The 24,045-nt window shown below is 41.9% G+C and overlaps 1 protein-coding gene across 1 annotated transcript in view; it reads right to left on the bottom strand.

The window, feature by feature from the left end:
* The window catches only part of STK32A (serine/threonine kinase 32A), a 383,738-nt gene that overhangs the window by 167,069 nt on the left and 192,624 nt on the right, over positions 1-24,045 (bottom strand). Inside the window, exon 4 of the mRNA XM_077261153.1 lies at positions 19,928-20,101. Coding sequence (XP_077117268.1) covers positions 19,928-20,101 — 174 coding nt within the window. The remainder of the gene's footprint in view (positions 1-19,927; positions 20,102-24,045) is intronic.

The raw sequence follows: 24,045 nt of genomic DNA on the forward strand, positions 1-24,045 counted from the left end.
ATCTTACCCGGTTATGGCTTTTGTAGATTCAGGTGCTGCCCTGAGTCTGATGGACTTGTCATTTGCCAGGCGCTGTGGTTTTGTTTTGGAGCCTTTAAAATTCCCTATTCCACTAAGGGGAATTGATGCTACACCATTGGCTACGAATAAACCTCAGTACTGGACACAAGTGACCATGTGCATGACTCCTGTTCATCAGGAGGTGATTCGCTTTCTTGTACTGCATAATTTGCATGATGTTGTCGTGTTGGGTCTGCCATGGTTGCAGACTCATAATCCAGTCCTGGATTGGAAAGCAATGTCTGTGTCAAGTTGGGGTTGTCAGGGAATTCATGGCGACGCTCCTGTGGTGTCAATTGCTTCATCCACTCCTTCTGAAGTCCCTGCATTTTTGTCAGACTACCAGGATGTATTTGATGAGCCCAAACTCAGTTCTCTACCTCCTCATAGGGATTGTGATTGTGCTATAAATTTGATTCCTGGTAGTAAGTTTCCTAAGGGACGACTTTTCAATTTGTCAGTGCCGGAGCATGCTGCCATGCGGAGTTATATAAAGAAGTCTTTGGAGAAAAGACTTATTCGCCCCTCCTCCTCCCCTCTTGGTGCGGGGTTCTTTTTTGTGGCTAAGAAGGATGGTTCTCTGAGACCTTGTATTGATTATCGCCTACTAAATAAAATCACGGTCAAATTTCAGTATCCTTTGCCATTGTTATCTGATCTGTTTGCTCGCATTAAGGGGTCTAGTTGGTTCACCAAGATAGATCTTCGTGGTGCGTATAACCTTGTGCGTATTAAGAAGGGTGATGAATGGAAAACTGCATTTAATACGCCCGAAGGCCATTTTGAGTACTTGGTGATGCCTTTTGGACTTTCTAACGCTCCTTCTGTCTTTCAGTCCTTTATGCACGACATCTTCCGCGAATATCTGGATAAATTTATGATTGTGTATCTGCATGATATTCTGTTTTTTTCTGATGATTGGGAGTCCCATGTTAAGCAGGTCAGGATGGTATTTCAGGTCCTGCGTGCCAATGCTTTATTTGTGAAGGGCTCAAAATGTCTTTTTGGAGTCCAGAAGGTTTCTTTTTTGGGTTTCATTTTTTCTCCTTCTACTATTGAGATGGACCCAGTCAAGGTTCAGGCTATTCATGACTGGACGCAGCCTACATCTGTTAAGAGTCTTCAGAAGTTCTTGGGTTTTGCTAATTTTTACCGTCGCTTCATCGCTAATTTTTCTGGTGTTGTTAAGCCTTTGACGGATTTGACCAAGAAAGGTTCTGATGTTACTAACTGGTCTCCTGCGGCTGTGGAGGCCTTTCGGGAGCTGAAGCGCCGGTTTTCTTCGGCTCCGGTCTTATGTCAGCCAGATGTCTCTCTTCCTTTCCAGGTCGAGGTTGATGCTTCCGAGATTGGAGCGGGGGCTGTTTTGTCGCAGAGAAGCTCCGATGGCTCTGTGATGAAGCCATGTGCTTTCTTTTCAAGAAAGTTTTCGCCTGCCGAGCGGAATTATGATGTCGGTAATCGGGAGTTGTTGGCTATGAAGTGGGCATTTGAGGAGTGGCGACATTGGCTCGAGGGAGCTAAGCATTGTGTGGTGTGTCATGGATCCCAATGGCTGGGGATCGCACTGGACCAGCAAAATAACATAAATAACGGACGAGCTCTAGGGTGATGGAACCTGGGCTGACCGCTGCCCTACTCCTGACAAACACAACTAGAAATAGCCAGGGAGCGTGCCTACGTTGATTCTAGACGCCACGCGCCAGCCTAAGAGCTAACTAGCACTGCAGAGGAAATAAAGACCTAGCTTGCCTCCAGAGGAATGAACCCCAAAAGGTATAGTTGCCCCCCACATGTATTGACGGTGAAATGAGAGGAAGGCACGCACATAGAGATGAAAATAGATTTAGCAAAATGAGGCCCGCTATAACTAGAAAGCAGAATGATACAAAAGGGGTCTAAGCGGTCAGCAAAAAACCCTAATCAAAAACCATCCTGAGATTACAAGAACCCATGTGCCAACTCATGGCACATGGGGAGAACCTCAGCCCACTAGAGCTACCAGCTAGCATAGAGTCATAATTAGCAAGCTGGACAAAAAACCAAACAACTAAAAAACAGAACTTAGCTTATCCTGAGAGATCTGGGAGCAGGTAGTCAGGAACCAAACTGAGCACATCTGAGTACATTGATAGCCGGCAAGGGAATGACAGAAAAGCCAGGTTAAATAGGAAACACCCAGCCTCTGATGGACAGGTGGAAAGCAGAGACCGCAACCCACCAAAGTCACCCAGTACCAGCCGTAACCACCAGAGGGAGCCCAAAAACTGAATCCACAACAGTACCCCCCCCTTGAGGAGGGGTCACCGAACCCTCACGAGAACCCCCAGGGCGATCAGGATGAGCTCTATGGAAGGCGCGGACCAAATCAGTCGCATGAACATCAGAGGCGACCACCCAGGAATTATCCTCCTGACCATAACCCTTCCACTTAACCAAATACTGGAGTTTACGTCTGGAAACACGAGAATCCAAGATCTTCTCAACAACATACTCCAATTCTCCCTCCACCAGCACCGGAGCAGGAGGCTCAACCAAAGGAACAATGGGCACCTCATACCTCCGCAATAACGACCGATGGAACACATTATGAATAGCAAACGATGCTGGGAGATCCAAACGAAAAGATACAGGGTTAAGAATCTCCAAGATCTTATAAGGACCGATGAACCGAGGCTTGAACTTAGGAGAAGAGACCTTCATAGGGACAAAACGAGAAGACAACCACACCAAGTCCCCAACAAGAAGTCGGGGACCCACGCGGCGACGGCGATTAGCAAACTGCTGAGTCCTCTCCTGAGACAACTTCAAATTGTCCACCACCTGATTCCAAATCTGATGTAGCCTGTCCACCACCACGTCCACTCCAGGACAATCCGAAGGCTCCACCTGACCAGAGGAAAAACGAGGATGAAACCCCGAATTACAAAAGAAAGGAGAGACCAAAGTAGCAGAACTAGCCCGATTATTAAGGGCAAATTCGGCCAGTGGCAAAAAGGCAACCCAGTCATCTTGATCAGCAGAAACAAAACACCTTAAATAAGTTTCCAAGGTCTGATTAGTTCGCTCCGTCTGGCCATTCGTCTGAGGATGGAATGCAGACGAGAAAGACAAATCAATGCTCATCTTAGCACAAAACGTCCGCCAAAATCTAGACACAAACTGGGATCCCCTGTCAGAAACGATATTCTCCGGAATCCCATGCAAACGAACCACGTTCTGAAAAAATAAAGGGACCAACTCAGAAGAGGAAGGCAACTTAGGCAAGGGTACCAAATGAACCATCTTAGAAAAGCGGTCACACACAACCCAGATAACGGACATTTTCTGTGAGACAGGGAGATCTGAAATAAAATCCATGGAAATGTGCGTCCAAGGCCTCTTCGGGATAGGCAAGGATAACAACAACCCACTGGCCCGAGAACAGCAAGGCTTAGCCCGAGCACACACTTCACAAGACTGCACAAAGGTGCGCACATCCCTTGACAAGGAAGGCCACCAAAAAGACCTGGCCACCAAGTCTCTAGTACCAAATATTCCAGGATGACCAGCCAACACAGAAGAATGGACCTCGGAGATGACTCTACTGGTCCAATCATCCGGAACAAACAGTCTTTCTGGTGGACAACGATCAGGTTTATCCGCCTGAAACTCCTGCAATGCACGTCGCAAGTCTGGGGAGACGGCGGACAATATTACCCCATCCCTAAGGATACCAGAAGGCCCAGAGTCTCCAGGAGAGTCAGGCACAAAACTCCTGGAAAGAGCATCTGCCTTCACATTCTTTGAACCTGGCAGGTATGAAACCACAAAATTGAAACGAGAAAAAAACAACGACCAACGAGCCTGTCTAGGATTCAGACGCCTGGCAGACTCAAGGTAAATCAGATTTTTGTGATCAGTCAAGACCACCACACGATGTCTAGCACCCTCAAGCCAATGACGCCACTCCTCAAATGCCCACTTCATGGCCAAAAGCTCCCGATTACCCACATCATAATTGCGCTCGGCGGGCGAGAATTTTCTAGAAAAGAACGCACATGGCTTCATCACCGAGCCATTGGAACTTCTCTGTGACAAAACCGCCCCCGCTCCAATCTCGGAAGCATCAACCTCAACCTGAAAAGGAAGTGAAACATCTGGTTGACATAACACAGGAGCAGAAGAAAACCGGCGCTTAAGTTCCTGAAAGGCCTCCACAGTCGTAGGAGACCAATTAGCAACATCAGCACCCTTTTTAGTCAAATCAGTCAAAGGTTTAACAACACTGGAAAAATTAGTAATGAACCGACGATAAAAATTAGCAAAACCCAAGAACTTCTGAAGACTCTTAACAGATGTAGGTTGTGTCCAGTCACAAATCGCCTGAACCTTGACGGGATCCATCTCAATAGTAGAAGGAGAAAAAATGTACCCCAAAAAAGAAATTTTCTGGACTCCGAAGAGACATTTTGAGCCCTTCACAAACAGAGAATTGGCCCTGCAGGACTTGAAACACCTTCCTGACCTGTAGAACATGAGACTCCCAGTCATCAGAAAACACCAAAATATCATCCAAATACACAATCATAAACTTATCCAGATATTCACGGAAAATATTGTGCATAAAGGACTGAAAGACTGAAGGAGCATTAGAAAGTCCAAAAGGCATTACCAAATACTCAAAATGGCCCTCAGGCGTATTAAATGCGGTTTTCCACTCATCACCCTGTTTTATCCGCACAAGATTATACGCACCACGAAGATCTATCTTAGTGAACCACCTAGCCCCCTTAATGAGAGCAAACAAATCAGTCAATAATGGCAATGGATACTGATATTTGACTGTAATCTTATTCAGAAGGCGATAATCTATACAAGGCCTCAGGGAACCATCTTTTTTTGCCACGAAAAAAAAACCTGCTCCCAGAGGGGACGAAGATGGACGAATATGTCCCTTTTCCAAGGACTCCTTAATATAATTCCACATAGCAGTATGCTCTGGCACTGACAGATTAAATAAACGACCCTTAGGGAACTTACTGCCAGGAATTAATTCTATAGCACAGTCACAATCCCTATGAGGAGGGAGCGAATTGAGCTTAGGCTCCTCAAAAACATCCCGATAGTCAGACAAAAACGCAGGGACCTCAGAAGGAGTAGATGAAGCGATTGAAATCAGAGGTGCATCATCATGAACCCCCTGACATCCCCAGCTTAACACAGACATTGTTTTCCAATCCAGGACAGGATTATGAGTTTGTAACCATGGCAGACCAAGCACTAGTACATCATGTAAATTATACAGTACAAGGAAGCGAATCACCTCCTGATGAACGGGAGTCATGCGCATGGTCACTTGTGTCCAGTACTGCGGTTTATTCATAGCCAATGGTGTAGAGTCAATTCCCTTCAAAGGAATAGGAACTTCCAGAGGCTCCAGACTAAAACCGCAGCGTTTGGCAAATGACCAATCCATAAGACGCAGGGCAGCGCCCGAATCCACATAGGCATCGACGGAAATGGATGACAGTGAACAAATCAGAGTTACAGACAAAATGAACTTAGACTGCAGAGTACTAATGGCAAAAGATTTATCAACCTTTTTTGTGCGTTTAGAGCATGCTGATATAACATGAGCTGAATCACCACAATAAAAACACAATCCATTTTTCCGCCTATAATTTTGCCGTTCACTTCTGGACTGAATTCTATCACATTGCATAGTCTCAGGTGCCTGTTCAGAAGACACCGCCAACTGGTGCACAGGTTTGCGCTCCCGTAAACGCCGATCAATCTGAATGGCCATAGTCATAGACTCATTCAGACCTGTAGGCGCAGGGAACCCCACCATAATATCCTTAATGGCCTCAGAAAGACCATCTCTGAAGTTTGCAGCCAGGGCGCACTCATTCCACTGAGTAAGCACCGACCATTTCCGAAATTTTTGACAATATACTTCCGCTTCATCATGCCCCTGAGAGAGGGCTAATAAAGCCTTTTCAGCCTGAATCTCCAGGTTAGGTTCCTCATAGAGCAATCCCAGTGCCAGAAAAAACGCATCCACACTGAGCAATGCAGGATCCCCTGGTGCCAATGCAAATGCCCAATTCTGAGGGTCGCCCCGCAGGAAAGATATTACAATCTTAACCTGCTGAGCAGGGTCTCCAGAGGAGCGAGATTTCAAAGAAAGAAACAATTTGCAATTGTTCCTGAAATTCAGGAAGGTAGATCTATCTCCAGAAAAAAACTCTGGAATAGGAATTCTAGGTTCAGACATGGGAGTGAAAACAACAAAATCCTGTATGTTTTGAACTTTTGCAGCAAGATTACTCAGGCTGGAAGCCAAACTCTGGACATCCATGTTAAACAGCTAAGGTCAGAGCCATTCAAGGGTTAAGAGGAGGTAAGAAGCAGCTAGACAGCAATTAAGGGCTAGGCAGCAAAACTCTGAGGGGAAAAAAAAAAAAATTTCCCTTAAACACTTCTTTTTCTCCTGCTTCAGCCCAAACAATTAACACTTTGTAGGCCGGCTATACTGTCATGGATCCCAATGGCTGGGGATCGCACTGGACCAGCAAAATAACATAAATAACGGACGAGCTCTAGGGTGATGGAACCTGGGCTGACCGCTGCCCTACTCCTGACAAACACAACTAGAAATAGCCAGGGAGCGTGCCTACGTTGATTCTAGACGCCACGCGCCAGCCTAAGAGCTAACTAGCACTGCAGAGGAAATAAAGACCTAGTTTGCCTCCAGAGGAATGAACCCCAAAAGGTATAGTTGCCCCCCACATGTATTGACGGTGAAATGAGAGGAAGGCACGCACATAGAGATGAAAATAGATTTAGCAAAATGAGGCCCGCTATTACTAGAAAGCAGAATGATACAAAAGGGGTCTAAGCGGTCAGCAAAAAACCCTAATCAAAAACCATCCTGAGATTACAAGAACCCATGTGCCAACTCATGGCACATGGGGAGAACCTCAGCCCACTAGAGCTACCAGCTAGCATAGAGTCATAATTAGCAAGCTGGACAAAAAACCAAACAACTAAAAAACAGAACTTAGCTTATCCTGAGAGATCTGGGAGCAGGTAGTCAGGAACCAAACTGAGCACATCTGAGTACATTGATAGCCGGCAAGGGAATGACAGAAAAGCCAGGTTAAATAGGAAACACCCAGCCTCTGATGGACAGGTGGAAAGCAGAGACCGCAACCCACCAAAGTCACCCAGTACCAGCCGTAACCACCAGAGGGAGCCCAAAAACAGAATCCACAACAGTGGTGGTCTTGACTGATCACAAGAATCTGATTTATCTCGAGTCGGCCAAGCGGCTGAATCCTAGACAGGCTCGTTGGTCGTTGTTTTTCTCTCGTTTTGATTTTGTGGTCTCGTACCTGCCTGGTTCGAAGAATGTAAAGGCTGATGCTCTTTCTAGGAGTTTTGTGCCTGACTCTCCTGGAGATTCAGAGCCGGCTGGTATTCTCAGAGAAGGGGTGATTTTGTCTGCCATCTCCCCAGATTTGCGACGAGTGCTGCAGGAGTTTCAGGCGGATAGACCTGACCGTTGTCCACCGGAGAGACTGTTTGTCCCGATAGATGGACCAGCAGAGTTATTTCCGAGGTTCATTCTTCGGTGTTGGCGGGCCATCCTGGAATATTTGGTACCAGAGATTTGGTGGCCAGGTCCTTTTGGTGGCCTTCCTTGTCGCGGGATGTGCGTTCCTTTGTGCAGTCTTGTGGAATTTGTGCTCGGGCTAAGCCTTGCTGTTCTCGTGCCAGTGGTTTGCTGTTACCTTTGCCTGTCCCGAAGAGGCCTTGGACGCACATTTCCATGGATTTTATTTCTGATCTCCCTGTCTCTCAGAGAATGTCTGTCATCTGGGTGGTGTGTGATCATTTTTCTAAGATGGTCCATTTGGTGCCCTTGCCTAAGTTGCCTTCCTCCTCCGAGTTGGTTCCGCTGTTTTTTCAAAATGTGGTTCGTTTGCATGGGATCCCTGAAAATATTGTTTCCGACAGAGGATCCCAGTTTGTGTCTAGATTTTGGCGGACCTTTTGCGCTAAGATGGGCATTGATTTGTCTTTTTCGTCAGCCTTCCATCCTCAGACGAATGGCCAAACCGAGCGAACTAATCAGACCTTGGAAACCTATTTGAGATGTTTTGTTTCTGCTGATCAGGACGACTGGGTTACTTTTTTGCCATTGGCCGAGTTTGCCCTTAATAATCGGGCTAGTTCTGCTACTTTTGTTTCTCCTTTTTTTTGTAATTCGGGGTTTCATCCTCGTTTTTCCTCGGGTCAGGTGGAGCCTTCTGACTGTCCTGGAGTGGATGTTGTGGTGGATAGGTTGCATCAGATTTGGAATCATGTTGTGGACAATTTGAAGCTGTCACAAGAGAAGGCTCAGCGCTTTGCCAACCGCCGTCGCTGTGTGGGTCCCCGACTTCGCGTTGGGGACTTGGTGTGGTTGTCTTCTCGCTTTGTTCCTATGAAGGTCTCCTCTCCTAAGTTCAAGCCTCGGTTTATCGGTCCTTATAAGATTTTGGAAGTCCTTAACTCTGTGTCATTTCGTTTGGACCTCCCAGCATCGTTTGCTATTCATAATGTGTTTCATCGGTCGTTGTTGCGGAGGTATGTGGTGCCTGTGGGTCCTCCGGTTGAGCCTCCTGCTCCTGTGCTGGTTGAGGGAGAATTGGAACACGTGGTGGAGAAGATCTTGGATTCTCGTATTTCTAGACGGAGGCTTCAGTATTTGGTTAAATGGAAGGGCTATGGTCAGGAGGATAATTCCTGGGTTGTCGCCTCTGATGTTCATGCGGCCGATTTGGTTCGTGCCTTCCATGTTGCTCACCCTGATCGCCCTGGGGGTTTTTATGAGGGTTCGGTGACCCCTCCTCAAGGGGGGGTACTGTTGTGAACTCTGTTTTCAGGCTCCCTCTTGTGGTCACAGGTGGTATTGTGTGACTTTTGTTTTGGGCTCCCCCTGGTGGCTTTGTTTGTTATCCTGCGGGTCTGTGGCTGATCAGCTGCCTCGTTATTCACTTGGGAGTTTCCTATTTAGCTCTGTTTCACTTCCACTTGTTGCCGGCTGTCAATGTATTCAGTGCTATTCTGATTACTCCTGATTATCTTAGGTTTCAGTCTCTTCAGGAGAAGCTAAGTTCTGTTTAATTATTTTTTGCTCATCAGTCTGCAATATGATTTCTGTGTATGATGAGTTTAGTCCAGTTTGCTAATATGTGATTTCTTGCTCTGGTTTGCTCTGGGATACAGAGTTGCTTCCCTCGCACCGTTAGTTGGTGCGGGGGCTCGAGCAATCTCTGCGTGGATATTTTGAATAGGGTTTTTAATTGACCGCACAGTTCCCTTTCTATTTTCTGCTATCTAGTGTTAGCGGGCCTCATTTGCTAAATCTAATTTCATCTCTGCGTTTGTGCTTTCCCCTTAACTCACCGTTAATATTTGTGGGGGGCTATTCTATATCTTTGGGGTCATTTCACTGAGGCAAGTGAGGACTTTCATTCCCTCTAGGAATAGTCAGTTCCTCAGGCCGTGACGAGACGTCTAGGATTTTCAGGTAACGTTCCACGGCTGCCTATAGTTGTTTGCGGATAGGATCAGGTTGCGGTCAATTCAGTTACCACTTCCCAGAGTTTGTAGTCGGTTTAATTACTTAGCTAGTCCTACTTGCGATCCTTGCCACTAGGATCATAACAGACCCCCCTACCCCCCAAAAAATGATGTGTGGTGCCTAATATATTTACTAACCAGCAAAGGCTAAACAGACAGCTGTGGGCTGATATTAATAGGCTGGGATGGGGCCATGGCTATTGGCCCCCTCTCAGAATAAGAACATCATCCCTCAGCCACCCCAGAAATGGCACATCCATTAGATGCACCAATTCTCGCACTTAATTTCTGCTCTTCCCACTTGTCCTGGTGCAGTGGCAAGTGGGGTAATAGTTGTGGGTTTGTTGTCAGCTGTTTAGATTTGCTGATATCAAGCCCTGGAGTTAGTAATGGAGAGGTGTCTATAAGACACCAGCATTGCTAACCCCATAGTCAAATTTAATAAAGACACAGACAGATTAAAGTCCTTTAATTGAAATAACTGTATTTTTTACTTTAATTTTTTGGTTAATGAATGGGTAAAAGTGAAACGGGGAGTGTTTGTTTCAATGAAATTTATTATGATTGCAGGGAGACCAGGTGAAAATGATGAGAGCTGCATTCATCAGCCGGCTCCTGGGAGCAGTGCTAACTGTACATGGACAGCACACAAATGGCGCATGTATGTTGCACACGTACACGGATAGCACCGGTACTGGTTTTTACAGTATTGGAAATATCAGGACATGTGAAGTGGGCCTTAGTTAACATTGGGCAAGAAAGGCTCAAAGGGCATCTCCATTTCAGGTAGCAATTGCCCTGAGCTTAAAGCTATATCCAACCTGGATCCATTAGTACTCTTAGGCAAAATCTGTCCAATGTTGACCATAGTTTTGATGCGAAAATTCCTGCCAAGAACCACAAAAAAGTCCACCTTACGGATGACCATAATCCAATGTGGATCCCTCCTTAATGTCTGGGAACACTTCATTACACCATGCAGAAACCATATGGCAACCTATGGGTCTACAGTACGTGCACAAATAGCTATTTTTCACAGAAACATTACTAAAGTGTAAGTCTGTGGTGCCAGATTCACAGTTATACACAAATATTAACTAACCCCATTCACAAATTGCCGGCTGATACATTATCAATACATTTGAATGGAAATATGGCTGCTTCAACCTATAGTTTCACTTATTTGTAGGTAAGCCGCAGTTCACTGCCAAAAATTACAGAGGACTTGATACCAGGTAGAAATGGTCAGTTTTTGCTCTTATTTTTGGCATTATTACTCTGTGAGTGATGTCCCCTTGGCCAGAAACTTTAGCACTAAACAAAAAGCCAACCTGGTCTATGTAATAAAATGATAGTTTGCTTTATAAATTGTGAGATGCTGAATGTTGCCTTTGTATTTAGCTCATCAAGATAGTGTATGGGATGTAATGTGCCAAGCACTACTGGTGTATGTAGAGTGTATGTAGGGTGTATGTATGGTGGGGGCAAATCCTGTAAAAAGGACATTGGGGGATTCACCCATACCACCATAAATTATCACTAGTGATGAGTGATCGTGCTGGGGATAAGGTGTTATCCTCCCAGCACGCTCGTTTGCAAACTGAGTGTCTTTGGCCTGCATGTCTCGCGGCTATTAGAGAGCCGCAAAACATGCAGGGATTGCCTGTTTGTTACTGAATCCCTACATGTGTTGCTGCTGTTGGACAGCCGCTGGACATGCAGAAGCGGGGACTAGAACATATTTTTTGAGCATGCCAAAGACACTCTTATCACACAAGCATGCTCGGAAAACACCTTATCATAGCATGTTCGCTCAGCTCTAATTATGACCTTATCTGGACGTTTTGCAAGTAGATCTAAGAGGCATTTATAAATTGAAATTGTTAAACTGAAGATATTTGTGGTTTTAAGTTTCCCTTCCCTCATTTTAAGTTCACTCACGCAACACATCACTCATCCAAGCTGCAAAATGTAGTGTGGTAATGAAGAGATTGAGTTAACGACCTCAGTCCTGCAGCTGCTCACAGCCAACAAATAATACATGAGTGTCTGTTACATCCTCTCAACACTACCAATGTTTTATGGACCACGGGACAAAGCAAAATGGGGAGAGACTAACATCTTTATATAATGAAATTAAAGCTGGCGTTTCCATGAGATTAATATGTGTGGATGGATGATCTTCCCAGTAGTATATCGCTTCCAACCTCTCATAACATAAAATCTTGAGGGTTGGACAAATAAAAAATAAGAAAAAAGTGTTTCTTAGAAGTCACATATTGTAGCATTTTATGGGATCCTAATTTGTGCATTGTGCTCGTTTCTCAGGTGGTAATGTGCTAGCCAAAACTGTAATTGGATTATTTTATGTAAATTTGGATTCTTGTGTGTTTTTCGTTGCATTTTTGAGTATTTTATTTTTACATGCATTTTTATCGCGTTTTTGACACTGCGGTTTTGGTCTCTTTTTGGTGTGTCATATTTTAAATAAAGCTGCTTTATTTTGATACTTCCTGGAATTTATCTTTGATAAAACTTTATTGATACAGCCATATGCATGTTACATCCATTATTAGCTAACTAATACAATTCAATGGGGAAAATCTACACATAAAACTCAGTGTAGCCACAAGAGAAATTGACATTGTGGATTTCAAATATTCACCAGGGGTGAGTTTACGCAGCTTTAAAAAAACAGCACAGTGGGTATGAGATTTTTAAAGATCCCATCTATTTTGCTGGAAATGTAATATGCTGCAGTTACGGCACAGCAAAAATGTGCAGCATCAAAAACTAATTGTGGGATTTTAATCTAAGGCCGGGACTGTGGGGCATCACCGTATTTTTCTCCTGCGTATTCAGTATGCATGTAAAATCGCAGCATGGTGCGACTGTCACTGAGACTAGGCCGAGACTTGCCAATGCAAGCCTATGAGTACGATAAAAAAATTGCACAGCACTCAGACCATGCGAGTGCTGTCCGATTTTTAAGCATCGGTGTCCTTTGAAAAGCCGGTAATTCAGTGCGGTGTACAGTAAAATCACACTGACAGGTTAGAATAGAATAGATATATACACGTAGGATACATAGATATATAGAAGTTAGTGACACACACACACACATATATATATATATATATATATATATATATATATATATATATATATATTGCATAGAGAGATAGATAGAAGAGTAGCCAGTAATTCTTCTGCCATGTTCTGTAAAATCACTGCAGGATAGAGGAGATGGATTACAACCAGTAAATACAAATAGAATAGGTAGATATATAGATGTACAAATACAATTAGTACAGTGTGTGTGCAAATTACTGGGCATGTACTCTTCCCCGGAGGCCGTCCGTGTGGTACTGATGCGGCACACAGGCGGCACACAGTTGCCAGATGTGTGCCGCAAGTATTACATTCACAAAACACGGACACGGAAAAAACGGTACCAGAAATAAACTGATGTGTGAAAGCGGCCTCAGTCTGTGAAAAAAAAGCTTATCTGTACAGCCCATCCAAATAACAATGGTCTTCTGGCTACTGTGGATGACAGTATTTTCAGTCTAAGTGCAAATCGACAAAACATCGGCTCACATTTGGACCGATGTTATTCTATGGGGCGGTGAACAAATTGCAGCATGCACAATCTGCATAAATCGGATCGCACTCGGCCATACAAGTTAACGGGTCAGTCAAGAAATCAAACTGCACGCAGATGACACCTAAACGTAATGTGATTTTCACTTACAGCCAGAATAATGAATACATATTTTTTTTTAACCTTCTACACATCTGAGAAAAAAATCGGATTAGAGTTTGATTAGCATAATCGACCCAATACTCTTGGCTGAGAGCAGAGAAAATATCGTGGTGGGACCCTAGCCTTTGTGCCGTCCATGTGATGCCAATTTTTTTTTACAGATAGCACTCAGACCAGAACTATGGTCGAGTGAACGTACTCAAATGGTTAAAATAAGCACATGCCGCATTTCAAGATCAGATGTAAAATGTCTAATTAAATAGCACTATTGGTTTAGATCATGCTGCAAAAAAACCTGATAAAATACAAATTACAGATGCACTCATCTGAAAGAACCCATTTTACATATGTTTTGGAATGTCTGTGTTCTAGAAACCATTTAGAAAAAAAAACTAATTCAAGGAATATATCAAAACTGGTGTTTCAAAAAACCAAGATACAAGAGAAATATGCACTGAATAGATATGAGGGCAGAGCGCACTACAAATACATAAACTATATAGATTCTATACGGGTGTGACATACTTTGGTTAACTGAAATTGCAGTATATGGAGAAGAAAAAAGAACCACGTAACAATGAGCTCACCAGAAGTTTCTTAAAAAGTCTAATTAAATTTTATTAGGGAAAAAATGAACGAACATTTAAAAACTTTAAAAACTACATACCATGCCAACACCTGATTCTATATAAATTAAACTAATTATGCAAATTGTCTCTTCAGGGAGGAAGAGAACTAGAACTCTAGTGCCACCTATTGGAAGGTAGCAATCCTACAAGTCAATGTCAACCCTTTAATGATTGCTACCTTAAAATAGGTGGCACTAGAGTTCTAGTTCTCTTCCTCTCCGAAGAGACAATTTGCATAATTAGCATATTTCCCAGAGGAGCATTGCGGCTTTAAGTCTCCTCATCTCGGCATACTTAGCATGTCAATCTCCGCAAGGAGAAACGATACTTCTTGGATATATAAATTAAATAAAGTGCTCAATTAGTAACATATGTAAACACCCAAAGAGGGGCCCATAATGGCAAGGTATAGTCCCAGCATCACAATTATACAAAATGCATGAAACCATAAAGGTTAAAGTGTACAATCAGGACAAAAAAATGGACAATCTACCTGTGTTAATATAGATAATTAAATTTGTATCGGATAATGCGCAAGGTATCACCCGTATAGCCTGATAAACCTTAGGGATAATATAAGGTCCAAGATGGATTGGACTAATAAGAGGATGTCACCAAAATAAATATAGCAGATACTAAACAATAAATCACAGAGTTGCCACTGGTCATCTAGAATGCCATGAACATATATAGAACATATATATACAGAAATGCTAGAATTATACTGGCTTTCTCCCTGCCTCACCATGCTTCATTATTCCATGATGCCTTATGGGTCCTCACATCCTAGGTGCCAGTAAGTAAAACTCTTTTTTCTCCTTAGCCTTACCCTAGCTCACATTTCACTGTGGGATATATATTTCAGGTAGGGCTCTTTGATCCATGCATTTTATGCTTTTTCTTGCATTAGCAGACTTCGTTTTTGCGCATATTTATAATTTTTGTATATACTACAGATGCTTCTCACAAAATTAGAATATCATCAAAAAGATAATTTATTTCAGTTCTTCAATACAAAAAGTGAAACTCATATTGAAATTTGAAAGCACTTAGAGCACTTCATGCTTCCCTCTGCCGACAAGCTTTTTGGAGATGGAAATTTAATTCCCCAGCAGGACTTGCCACCTGTCCACATTGCCAAAAGTACCAATACCTGTTTAAAAACAACAGTATCACTGTGCTTGATTGGCCAGTAAACTCGTCTGACCTTAACCCCATAGAGAATCTATGAGATATTGTCAAGAGGAAGATGAGAGACACCAGACCCAACAATGCAGATGGGCTGAATGCTGCTATCAAAGTAATCTGGGCTTCCATAACACCTCAGCAGTGCCACAGGCTGATCACCTCCATGCCACGCCGTATTGATGCAGTAATTGATGCAAAAGGAGCCCAGACCAAACATCGAGTGCATTTACTCAATATACATTTCAGTAGGCCAGCATTTTGGATTTTAATAACACTTAAAATAGATCACTATGTTTGTAATGACTATGTATAATATGAGATTCACTTTTTGTATTGAAGAACTGAAATAAATTAACTTTATGATGATATTCTAATTTTGTGAGAAGCACCTGCATGTTCATGACACGCTAGATGTCTAGTGGCAACTCTGTGATTGGGGTTTGACTGCTATAACTTAAACAAAAATCATACATTAGATTGTAAGCTCTCACGAGCAGGGTCGTCTCATTTTCCTTTAATTATTGTATTGTTAACATTGTTACCCATGACTGTTGTGTTTGAAACTGTTAAACTGTAAAGCGCTGCGGAATATGTTGGCGCTATATAAACAAAGATTATTATTATTATTATTATACTAAAAGCAAAAAAAAAGAAAAAATATTTTTTCTTTTGCACTGAAAGCAAAAAAGCGGCTAAAACGAAATAGTAGCCCCAAAATATAAATTCAATTTCCTAATACATGTACATTTATTATAACATACGGTATATAAAGCAATTGGCTAATTGGAAAATAACTCACAAGGGAAACACAAAACTAGCAGAATTATGTCAACCCAGCACATGCAACATGATGAAACATCTTTGGCACAACTTTAATAGTCTATAATTATGCTTTCACCCATGGGGTACAAAATAAATGCACTGAGTGACTAGGCTGACGGAGAATCGTATATCAGTTCTGAACAGATGTACAGCCTTTTTAACCCACAGGAGGAATCGAGAAAGCATGTTTACATGAATGAAAACGATACAGCATGGCAGCAGTAATGTGACCAAGCACATGGCCCAACTCCATCAGCCACGGCAATTTCCTGTGACTCATTGAAGCCTCCCGTACACCCAAACAGGGGCAGCTGTTAACCTGTTTAGCTTGAATGTTGCTGGAGTCTTCCAGCCAGGAGCGGCTCCAGGTTTTCATGGGCCCCAGGCAAAAGAGTCTCAGTGGGCCCCTTTAACACATACCACAATTCATGATGCACAGATACAGCAGAGAAATATAGATATAGTACAATGCCAAAGATTTCACTTACCATATTTTTCGGATTATAAGATGCTCCTGATTATAAGACGCACCCCAAATTTTGAGGAGAAAAATAGGATTTTTTTTTTTATAAACTGGTGGTGCTTTTTATAATCCATGTGTCTTATTGCTTACAGGGGGTGGTGGCTATGGTGAAGAAGGGTCCCAGGGTCGCTGCTGGAGGAGGCAGGAGTGGAGTGATGCTGCAGGCCGCAGGCTGGGAAGAGGGGGTGTTCCTATGTGTGGCGTGCCACTGTGGGTGTCAGGTGCCACTTCGGGTGTCTGGTGCTGCTGCGGGAGTCTCTGGTGCTGCGGGGGCCCTGCCAACATTTTGGGAAAGGACAGGGCCCCGCAGTTCCATGGTTTACTGGGTGGTGGACTCTGGGAAAATGGCCACCTCGGGTGGCGCATACACAGATGGAGATCTCGGCACCAAGATCTCGGGAGATGAGGTCTCAGCACTGAAATCTCACGTGCACAAACTCACCAGCGGCGTGCGTTCACGAGCCGCAGCATGTCAATTATCTGCAGCAGAGACATTAATCTCCGCTGCGTAGTCCCATAGCCATTCATTAGATATGGTAAATTTGCATGGTTTTCTGAACATAAGCGGGTTTACCTGCGTGATTAAAATGCAGCGTTTTGGATGCAGTGAAAATACACTGTGTCCAAAATGCTGGCAGAAATTGGCATAAACATGCCAAATGTCACTAAATTATTGGAAAACTCTACATTGCCCCAAAATATTGCCATTTTTCAGTGTTTTACAATCATGTTGATGAATCGGGGCATTAGTATTTCTAGCTTAGGTGTAAAGGACTGCAAAATAGGTAACTATTAGCCTTTTAGACACGATAGAGGAAGGAAGTAATGCTGTTGATTACTGTGATAGTCCATTGACATATAATTTTATACTTTGATTACTTAAGCTGAAAGGTGAACCAACTCATTATTTGTATTTGGGGAAATATTGGCTTGTAATGCATGTGAATGTGCAGGCAAGAAAGCTTTAAATGGTCCGTCACTCTTCGCTAACCTAAAGCATGACATGACATTAACATCTGTATGAAACTACCTGCCTGGAACTGACTGATATGGACTAATCTCCATGTCATTTATAGGGAAACAATTCATTTTCTGTAACATCAGCTTCTGCATGAATGGTTTCAGGAGGCATCCAAGTCTACAATAGTCCCAAAAGGCTTCTCACTGCTCCTAATGATTTCTTTTACAAAGTGCTTATCTATTCAGGATTGTTTTATTTTTCTTTTTATCTCCATGCTTGGTTCACGGTTCATGCTTTAGCTAAGATTTAATTATATTACGGAGTTAACACAATTCATCACCAGCCAGAAATCAAAACTCAACTGGGCTCCTGAATGTACAGTAAGGCTCTGTTCATGTCAATGTTATGGTTTCTGTTGTCAAAATGATTATACCATAGTGGGTCTGTCAAGTTTCTGTCATGTTTCTGACAGCATTAATGTAAATAGGGCCCAAGGGCTAATGTACAACTGTCACAGAGCTATACAGCTGACTTACACTGCTATACAGGCTCTTCAGGACTATGTGAGTGCGGAGATACTCTCCCCTGGAAGAGAGAATAGAGGACCTCTGTATATAAAGAGTCTGGTAGAACAAACCATACTTTTTTTTCTAATACAACAGAAAGAAGATCCATGTTCCGTCATATGAAATTAAAGGCATTCAGAGGTACAGAAGATGATTCATGCGCTTTTAGTTAACAATAGCTTCAGTAAATTTCTTGGAATATGTCACTGGAGTATGGAGAGGATCAAAACAGTTGCTTTCTTAGTGCTTTTTAAATCCGACAATTGTATATACAGATATAGTATCCAATGTTTTGACCTTTTTGGTCCTTATCCTTGATGAAGGCTCCTGCCAAAACGCGCGTCGGGGTGGGCTCATAGTCATTCATGGATCCGACTGTCCCCTTTGGCTACACTGACTAAGGTATTTATGGATAATTACAGCATAATTTTTACATTAGTGTACCTTTACTTAAGTAATACAGACATTTATCTAAGCCATATAGGATGTTGCAATAATAGAATATTAGTAGCATTTTTGCTTTAACATAGATGTTGTGTTTGCATTAACATAGGTTAATATTAGTGTTTGATCCCTATAAGTGCACCCAATTTTTGCATGTGTGCATGTTTTATTCCTTCCCCTCTTTTCCTGTGTCTGGTTTTTTTTTTCTGTGTTACATTAATATTTGGAATGTTGGATCTTTTCTTTTTTTCTTTTTTTGTTTTTGATGTAAAGGTTACCTGCAGTAGGAGAATGATGAAGCTGTAAGTTGGAGAGCAGATCTAGTCACCCAGTTGGGTTTTTCATAGTTATCAATATCATTAGTGATGAGCGAGTATACTCGTTGCTCAGGTTTTCCCGAGCATGCTCGCGTGGTCTCCAAGTGTTTGCAACTGCTCGGAGATTTAGTGTTTGTTGACGCAGCTGCATGATTTACAGCTGCTAGCCAGCCTAAGTAAATGTGGGGGTTTCCTGGTTTCTATTAAATCCCCACATGTATTCAAGCTGTCTATCAGCTGTAAATCACGCAGCTGAGGCAACGAAAACTAAATCTCCGAGCACTTACAAATACTCGGAGACCACCCGAACGAGCTCGGGAAAACCCAAGCAATGAGTATACTTGCTCATCACTAATTATCATTACAAGTTAATATCTCCACAATGGAGATGGGAAGAAAATTTTTTAAAACTATGCCTCTGATTCATCAAGACTGGTGGGAATGCCAATATTGATGATAGGGCATGATGGAGTCTAATGTTCTTGATTCATTAAAGTGTCATGTCCCTTGCCACAAAACTTACTGCAGTCAGAGACTGGAGTAAGCTTTCTGGCATAGGGTACGACACAGCACATTAAAAATTAGATGGGCTGTGGTATCACAATCCTGTTATACCCCATCCACTACTCTAGTTTTGGAGAACATCCTTAAACTGGTGTGAAAACGACAAAATTTGCTTATATATTGTACAACTTTAGGTTGTGTAAAAAATGTGGGGCTTTTCAAAGTGATTCTAGTTCATTGGTGGGATAAATCGGGGCCCATGTTTTATTTAGCTCTGTAGCCACTATTCCATGATGTGGCTAGTTTAACATGTTAAAATTGGTAAAAGATTCTCTTTAAGTAGGGGATGGCACTACATCAGCTGAGTATGTACTGTATGTATACATTGAAGCAAGGAGGAATAGATGTGAACTGACAGCATTCTAAAGTACGGTACATGGCAAGCGAGTGTAAGTATAAGAAAACATATGTAGTATATCTGGAATACCATTGTACATACATAGCAAATGCATAAACAGGAACACAAACTCACCGATGAATGATATTTTTGCACTGCAGGTAATCAAGTGCCATGGCTATTTCACAAACAAAGAGCCTAACAGAGGCCTCAGAGAAACGGACATTTTGCTGAAGATGGAATCTAAGGTCACCACCAAGGAGAAGATCCACAACCATGAACATATCCTCTTCATCTTGAAATGAATACCTAAAATATAAAATAACTCTTTGAAAGTCTTCGCTAGTAATAGTAAATAAATGTACATTACAGTGAAAAAGGTTAAGGCAGGGGTGGAAAAAGTGCTGTAAAATAAGAATGCTTCCAGAAATGGAAGTCATTTTTATTTTTAACAATTAAAATGAAAAAATGAATGAATAAGAGAGAAATCTAAATCTAACCAATAATTGACATGATCACTCTTTGAGCAGCATCATATCTTTAGGTACACTTGTACATTGTTCTTGAAGGAACTCGGCAGGGACGCTTTTCCAAACATATTGGAAAGCTAACAACAGATCTTCTATGGATATGGGCTTGCACAAATGCTTCTATGACTTCATATAATCCCAGACAAACTCAATGATGTTGAGAGCAGGGCTCTGTGGAAGCCATATCATCACTTCCAAGACTTCTTGTTCTACTTTACACTGAAGATAGATCTTACTGACATTAGCTGTATGTCTGGGGTCATCGTCCTGCTGTCGAATAAGTTTGAAGCTAATCAGATGCCTCTCTGATGGTATTGCATGATGGATAAGTATCTACTTGTATTTCTCAGCATTGGGGACACCAAATCCCCAGCTCCATTCGCTGAAATGCAGTCTCAAACTTGCAAGGAATCTCCGTCATGCTTCACAGTTGCCCGTAGATACTCATTATTGTCCAGCTTTCTGGCAACCAAACTTAACGCGATATATTTCACATTTTGACTCATCTGTTCAGAATACCTGCTGACATTTTTCTGTACCTCAGTTCGTATGTTTTCAAGCATAGTTGAGTTGCTTGGCCTCATTTCTATATGAAAGCCGTTTGGCCACAATTCTTTCATGAACACCAATTCTAGCCAAACTTCTCCAAAGAGTAGATGGGTCATACCAGATGCTGCCAGTTCTGAGCAATGGACATATTCTAGTTTTGAAGGGAAGTAAGTATAATATGACTTTCATCTGCTGCACTAAGTTTTCTGTGCCAACAACTGCATCTACAGTCCTCAACATTGCCCAATTTTTGATGCTTTATTCAAAAAAGCTTGAACAACACATCTTGCTTGCAATTTTTGCTTGTGGGAGACCTTGCTGATGCAATACAACTACCTTGTGTCTTGTTGGTGGGTTCAGCCTTGCCATGGTGTATAAACAATCACAACCTCATTTCTGTGGCAAAGTTTGGCTATTGCTCAATCAAGTTTAATATGTTTCTGTTTCAGTTAATGGCTGTTTTAATCTACATTTCAAAATCTTAATTGTTATCACCTGTTTGGCATAAAAATGTAAATCATCCCCATTTACCCCATTAAGAATTAATTATTAAAAAATACACATATTTGGTATCACTGTGTTCATAAAAAATCCTATCTATCAAAATATAAAATAAATTAATCTGATCAGTAAACAGCATCTGTGGGATCATATTATATATAGAGTGTTGTTTGGACTCATATGATATTTAGGGAGTGTCAGCAAACATAATTCTGTTCAATATAAATTGATGCATTTAATAATAAAATAATTATAATCAATATGTTAATATTAACATTGAGCCAAAATAATTTAATCCTATTAGTTTTTCCATCAAGCGTTACAGCATTAAAGACAGTCAACCCCTTATCAACATGGAATGTATAATTACGTCATATGCCTGCTCCCTGACTTTGATATTGGCTCAGGAACTGAGATCTCATCTCTGCCAACAGATGATGGCTGTGATATTCAGCCATCATCTCCCTCTAATAGCTGTACATGGAGCAGAGCTCCGCCGGCAGCTGTTAGCCTTTTAATCTGTTAAATGACACTGGCAATCGCTGGCAAGGCGTGCGTCATTTTATGCGCACATTGGCACTATGTTACCGTGGTTGCAGGGCGACAATAGGTTGCTATTACAGCCGGAGTTCTGCGGATACATATGTGCTGTTGTTACCTCCGTAAAACATGATCTATCAAAATAGGAAAATAAGGAAAAATAATATCAGGAAATAGAAGAACACCAGAAGCAGGTAGTCAGAAGATCAGTGATGTCACCGAGTAGAGGAGTGGAATTGTGTGTGAAAAGTGGTTGTAGGTGATTTAAATTAACACATACACACTATATTACATACACAAACAAAAATCTTCATGGGAGGGCTTCTTTAAAATTGTCAAATACATGCAGGTAAAACCGGCTTTAGTTTATTCTAGTTTCATAAAATTACATTGGTTTTGTACTGCTTTCCTTTCAACACCTTTTAAATAACTATAGAAATAACTGTTCACCTTGCGCATCCCAATGGGAAAAGTTTTTACACTTCATTATTTTTCATTTTCACCTGAAGCCGCAAAGAAATTTATCATTAGGAATAAACTTTGGTAAATGTTTTGCACAATTCATAAATGCAGGAATGGAACAACATATTTTTTAAATAGGGTCAAAAGGTAATTGAAAATTGCATGACTAAAGGATGAGTCTGTCACTACAGACTATTACAGTAATCACAGGTATATGTAATAAAGATGAACACATTACTCAATGTGCAAGTAAAAGTGTATTTGGAGGAGAACTTGTTGCACGCTGTAATAGAGCACAACAGTCAAGATGTTGTGCTACCGCACTTATCACCTAGTGCAGACATTCTTCTAGGTATGTGTGGTGTCAGTCTCTTCAAGTGTTTCCCACTGTGGCAGCATGTTGAGAGATGGTACCAGAACCCCAAACTTAAGATATCTTCAAGGAAGATTTCAGTCCATTGTATAAAAACAAAGTGAACTTTACTGATGATCTTAGTAAAGCTTATAGTAATATAGTAACATAGTTACATAGTTATTTAGGTTGAAGGAAGACTTTAAGTCCATCTAGTTCAACCCATAGCCTAACCTAACATGCCCTAACATGTTAATCCAGAGGAAGGCAAAAAAAAACCATGTGGCAAATAGTAAGCTCCACATTGGGGAAAAAAATTCCTTCCCGACTCCACATACGGCAATCAGACCAGTTCCCTGGATCAACGCCCTATCAAGGAATCTAGTATACATAACCTGTAACATTATACTTTTCAAGAAAGGCATCAAGTCCCCTCTTAAATTTTAGTAGGGAATCACTCATTACAACATCATACGGCAGAGACTTCCATAGTCTCACTGCTCTTACAGTAAAGAATCCGCGTCTGTTATTATGCTTAAACCTTTTTTCCTCCAGACGTAGAGGATGCCCCCTTGTCCCTGTCACCGGTCTATGAGTAAAAAGATCATCAGAAAGGTCTTTGTACTGTCCCCTCTTTTATTTATACATTAACATAAGATCACCCCTTAGCCTTCGTTTTTCCAAACTAAATAGCCCCAAGTGTAATAACCTGTCTTGTATTGCAGACCCCCCAGTCCTCTAATAACCTTGGTCGCTCTTCTCTGCAACCGCTCTAGTTCTTCAGCTATGTCTTTCTTATACACCGAAGACCAGAATTGTGCACAGTATTCTAAGCGTGGTCGAACTAGTGACTTGTATGGAGGTAAAATTATGTTCTCCTCATGAGCATCTATGCCTCTTTTAATGCATCCCATTATTTTATTTGCCTTTGTAGCAGCTACCTGACACTGACCACTAAATGTGAGTTTGTCATCCACCCAGACACCCAGGTCTTTTTCATTGACGGTTTTGCCCAGTGTTTTAAAATTAAGCACATAATTATACATCTTATTTGCTCAATCCAAGTGCATGACCTTACATTTATCCCCAATAAAGCTCATTTGCCATTTATCAGCCCAAGCTTCTAGTTTACATAAATCCTCCTGTAATATAAAACTGTCCTCCTCTGTATTGATTACCGTGCAGAATTTAGTGTCATCTGCAAACATTGAAATATTACTCTGTATGCTCCCTACAAGGTCATTAATATGTTAAAAAAAGAGGGCCCAATACTGACCCCTGTGGTACCCCACTGCTAACCGCGACCCAGTCCGAGTGTG

The sequence above is a fragment of the Ranitomeya variabilis genome, chromosome 5 (genome assembly GCF_051348905.1).
Source record: "Ranitomeya variabilis isolate aRanVar5 chromosome 5, aRanVar5.hap1, whole genome shotgun sequence".
NCBI classification, from domain to species: domain Eukaryota; kingdom Metazoa; phylum Chordata; class Amphibia; order Anura; family Dendrobatidae; genus Ranitomeya; species Ranitomeya variabilis.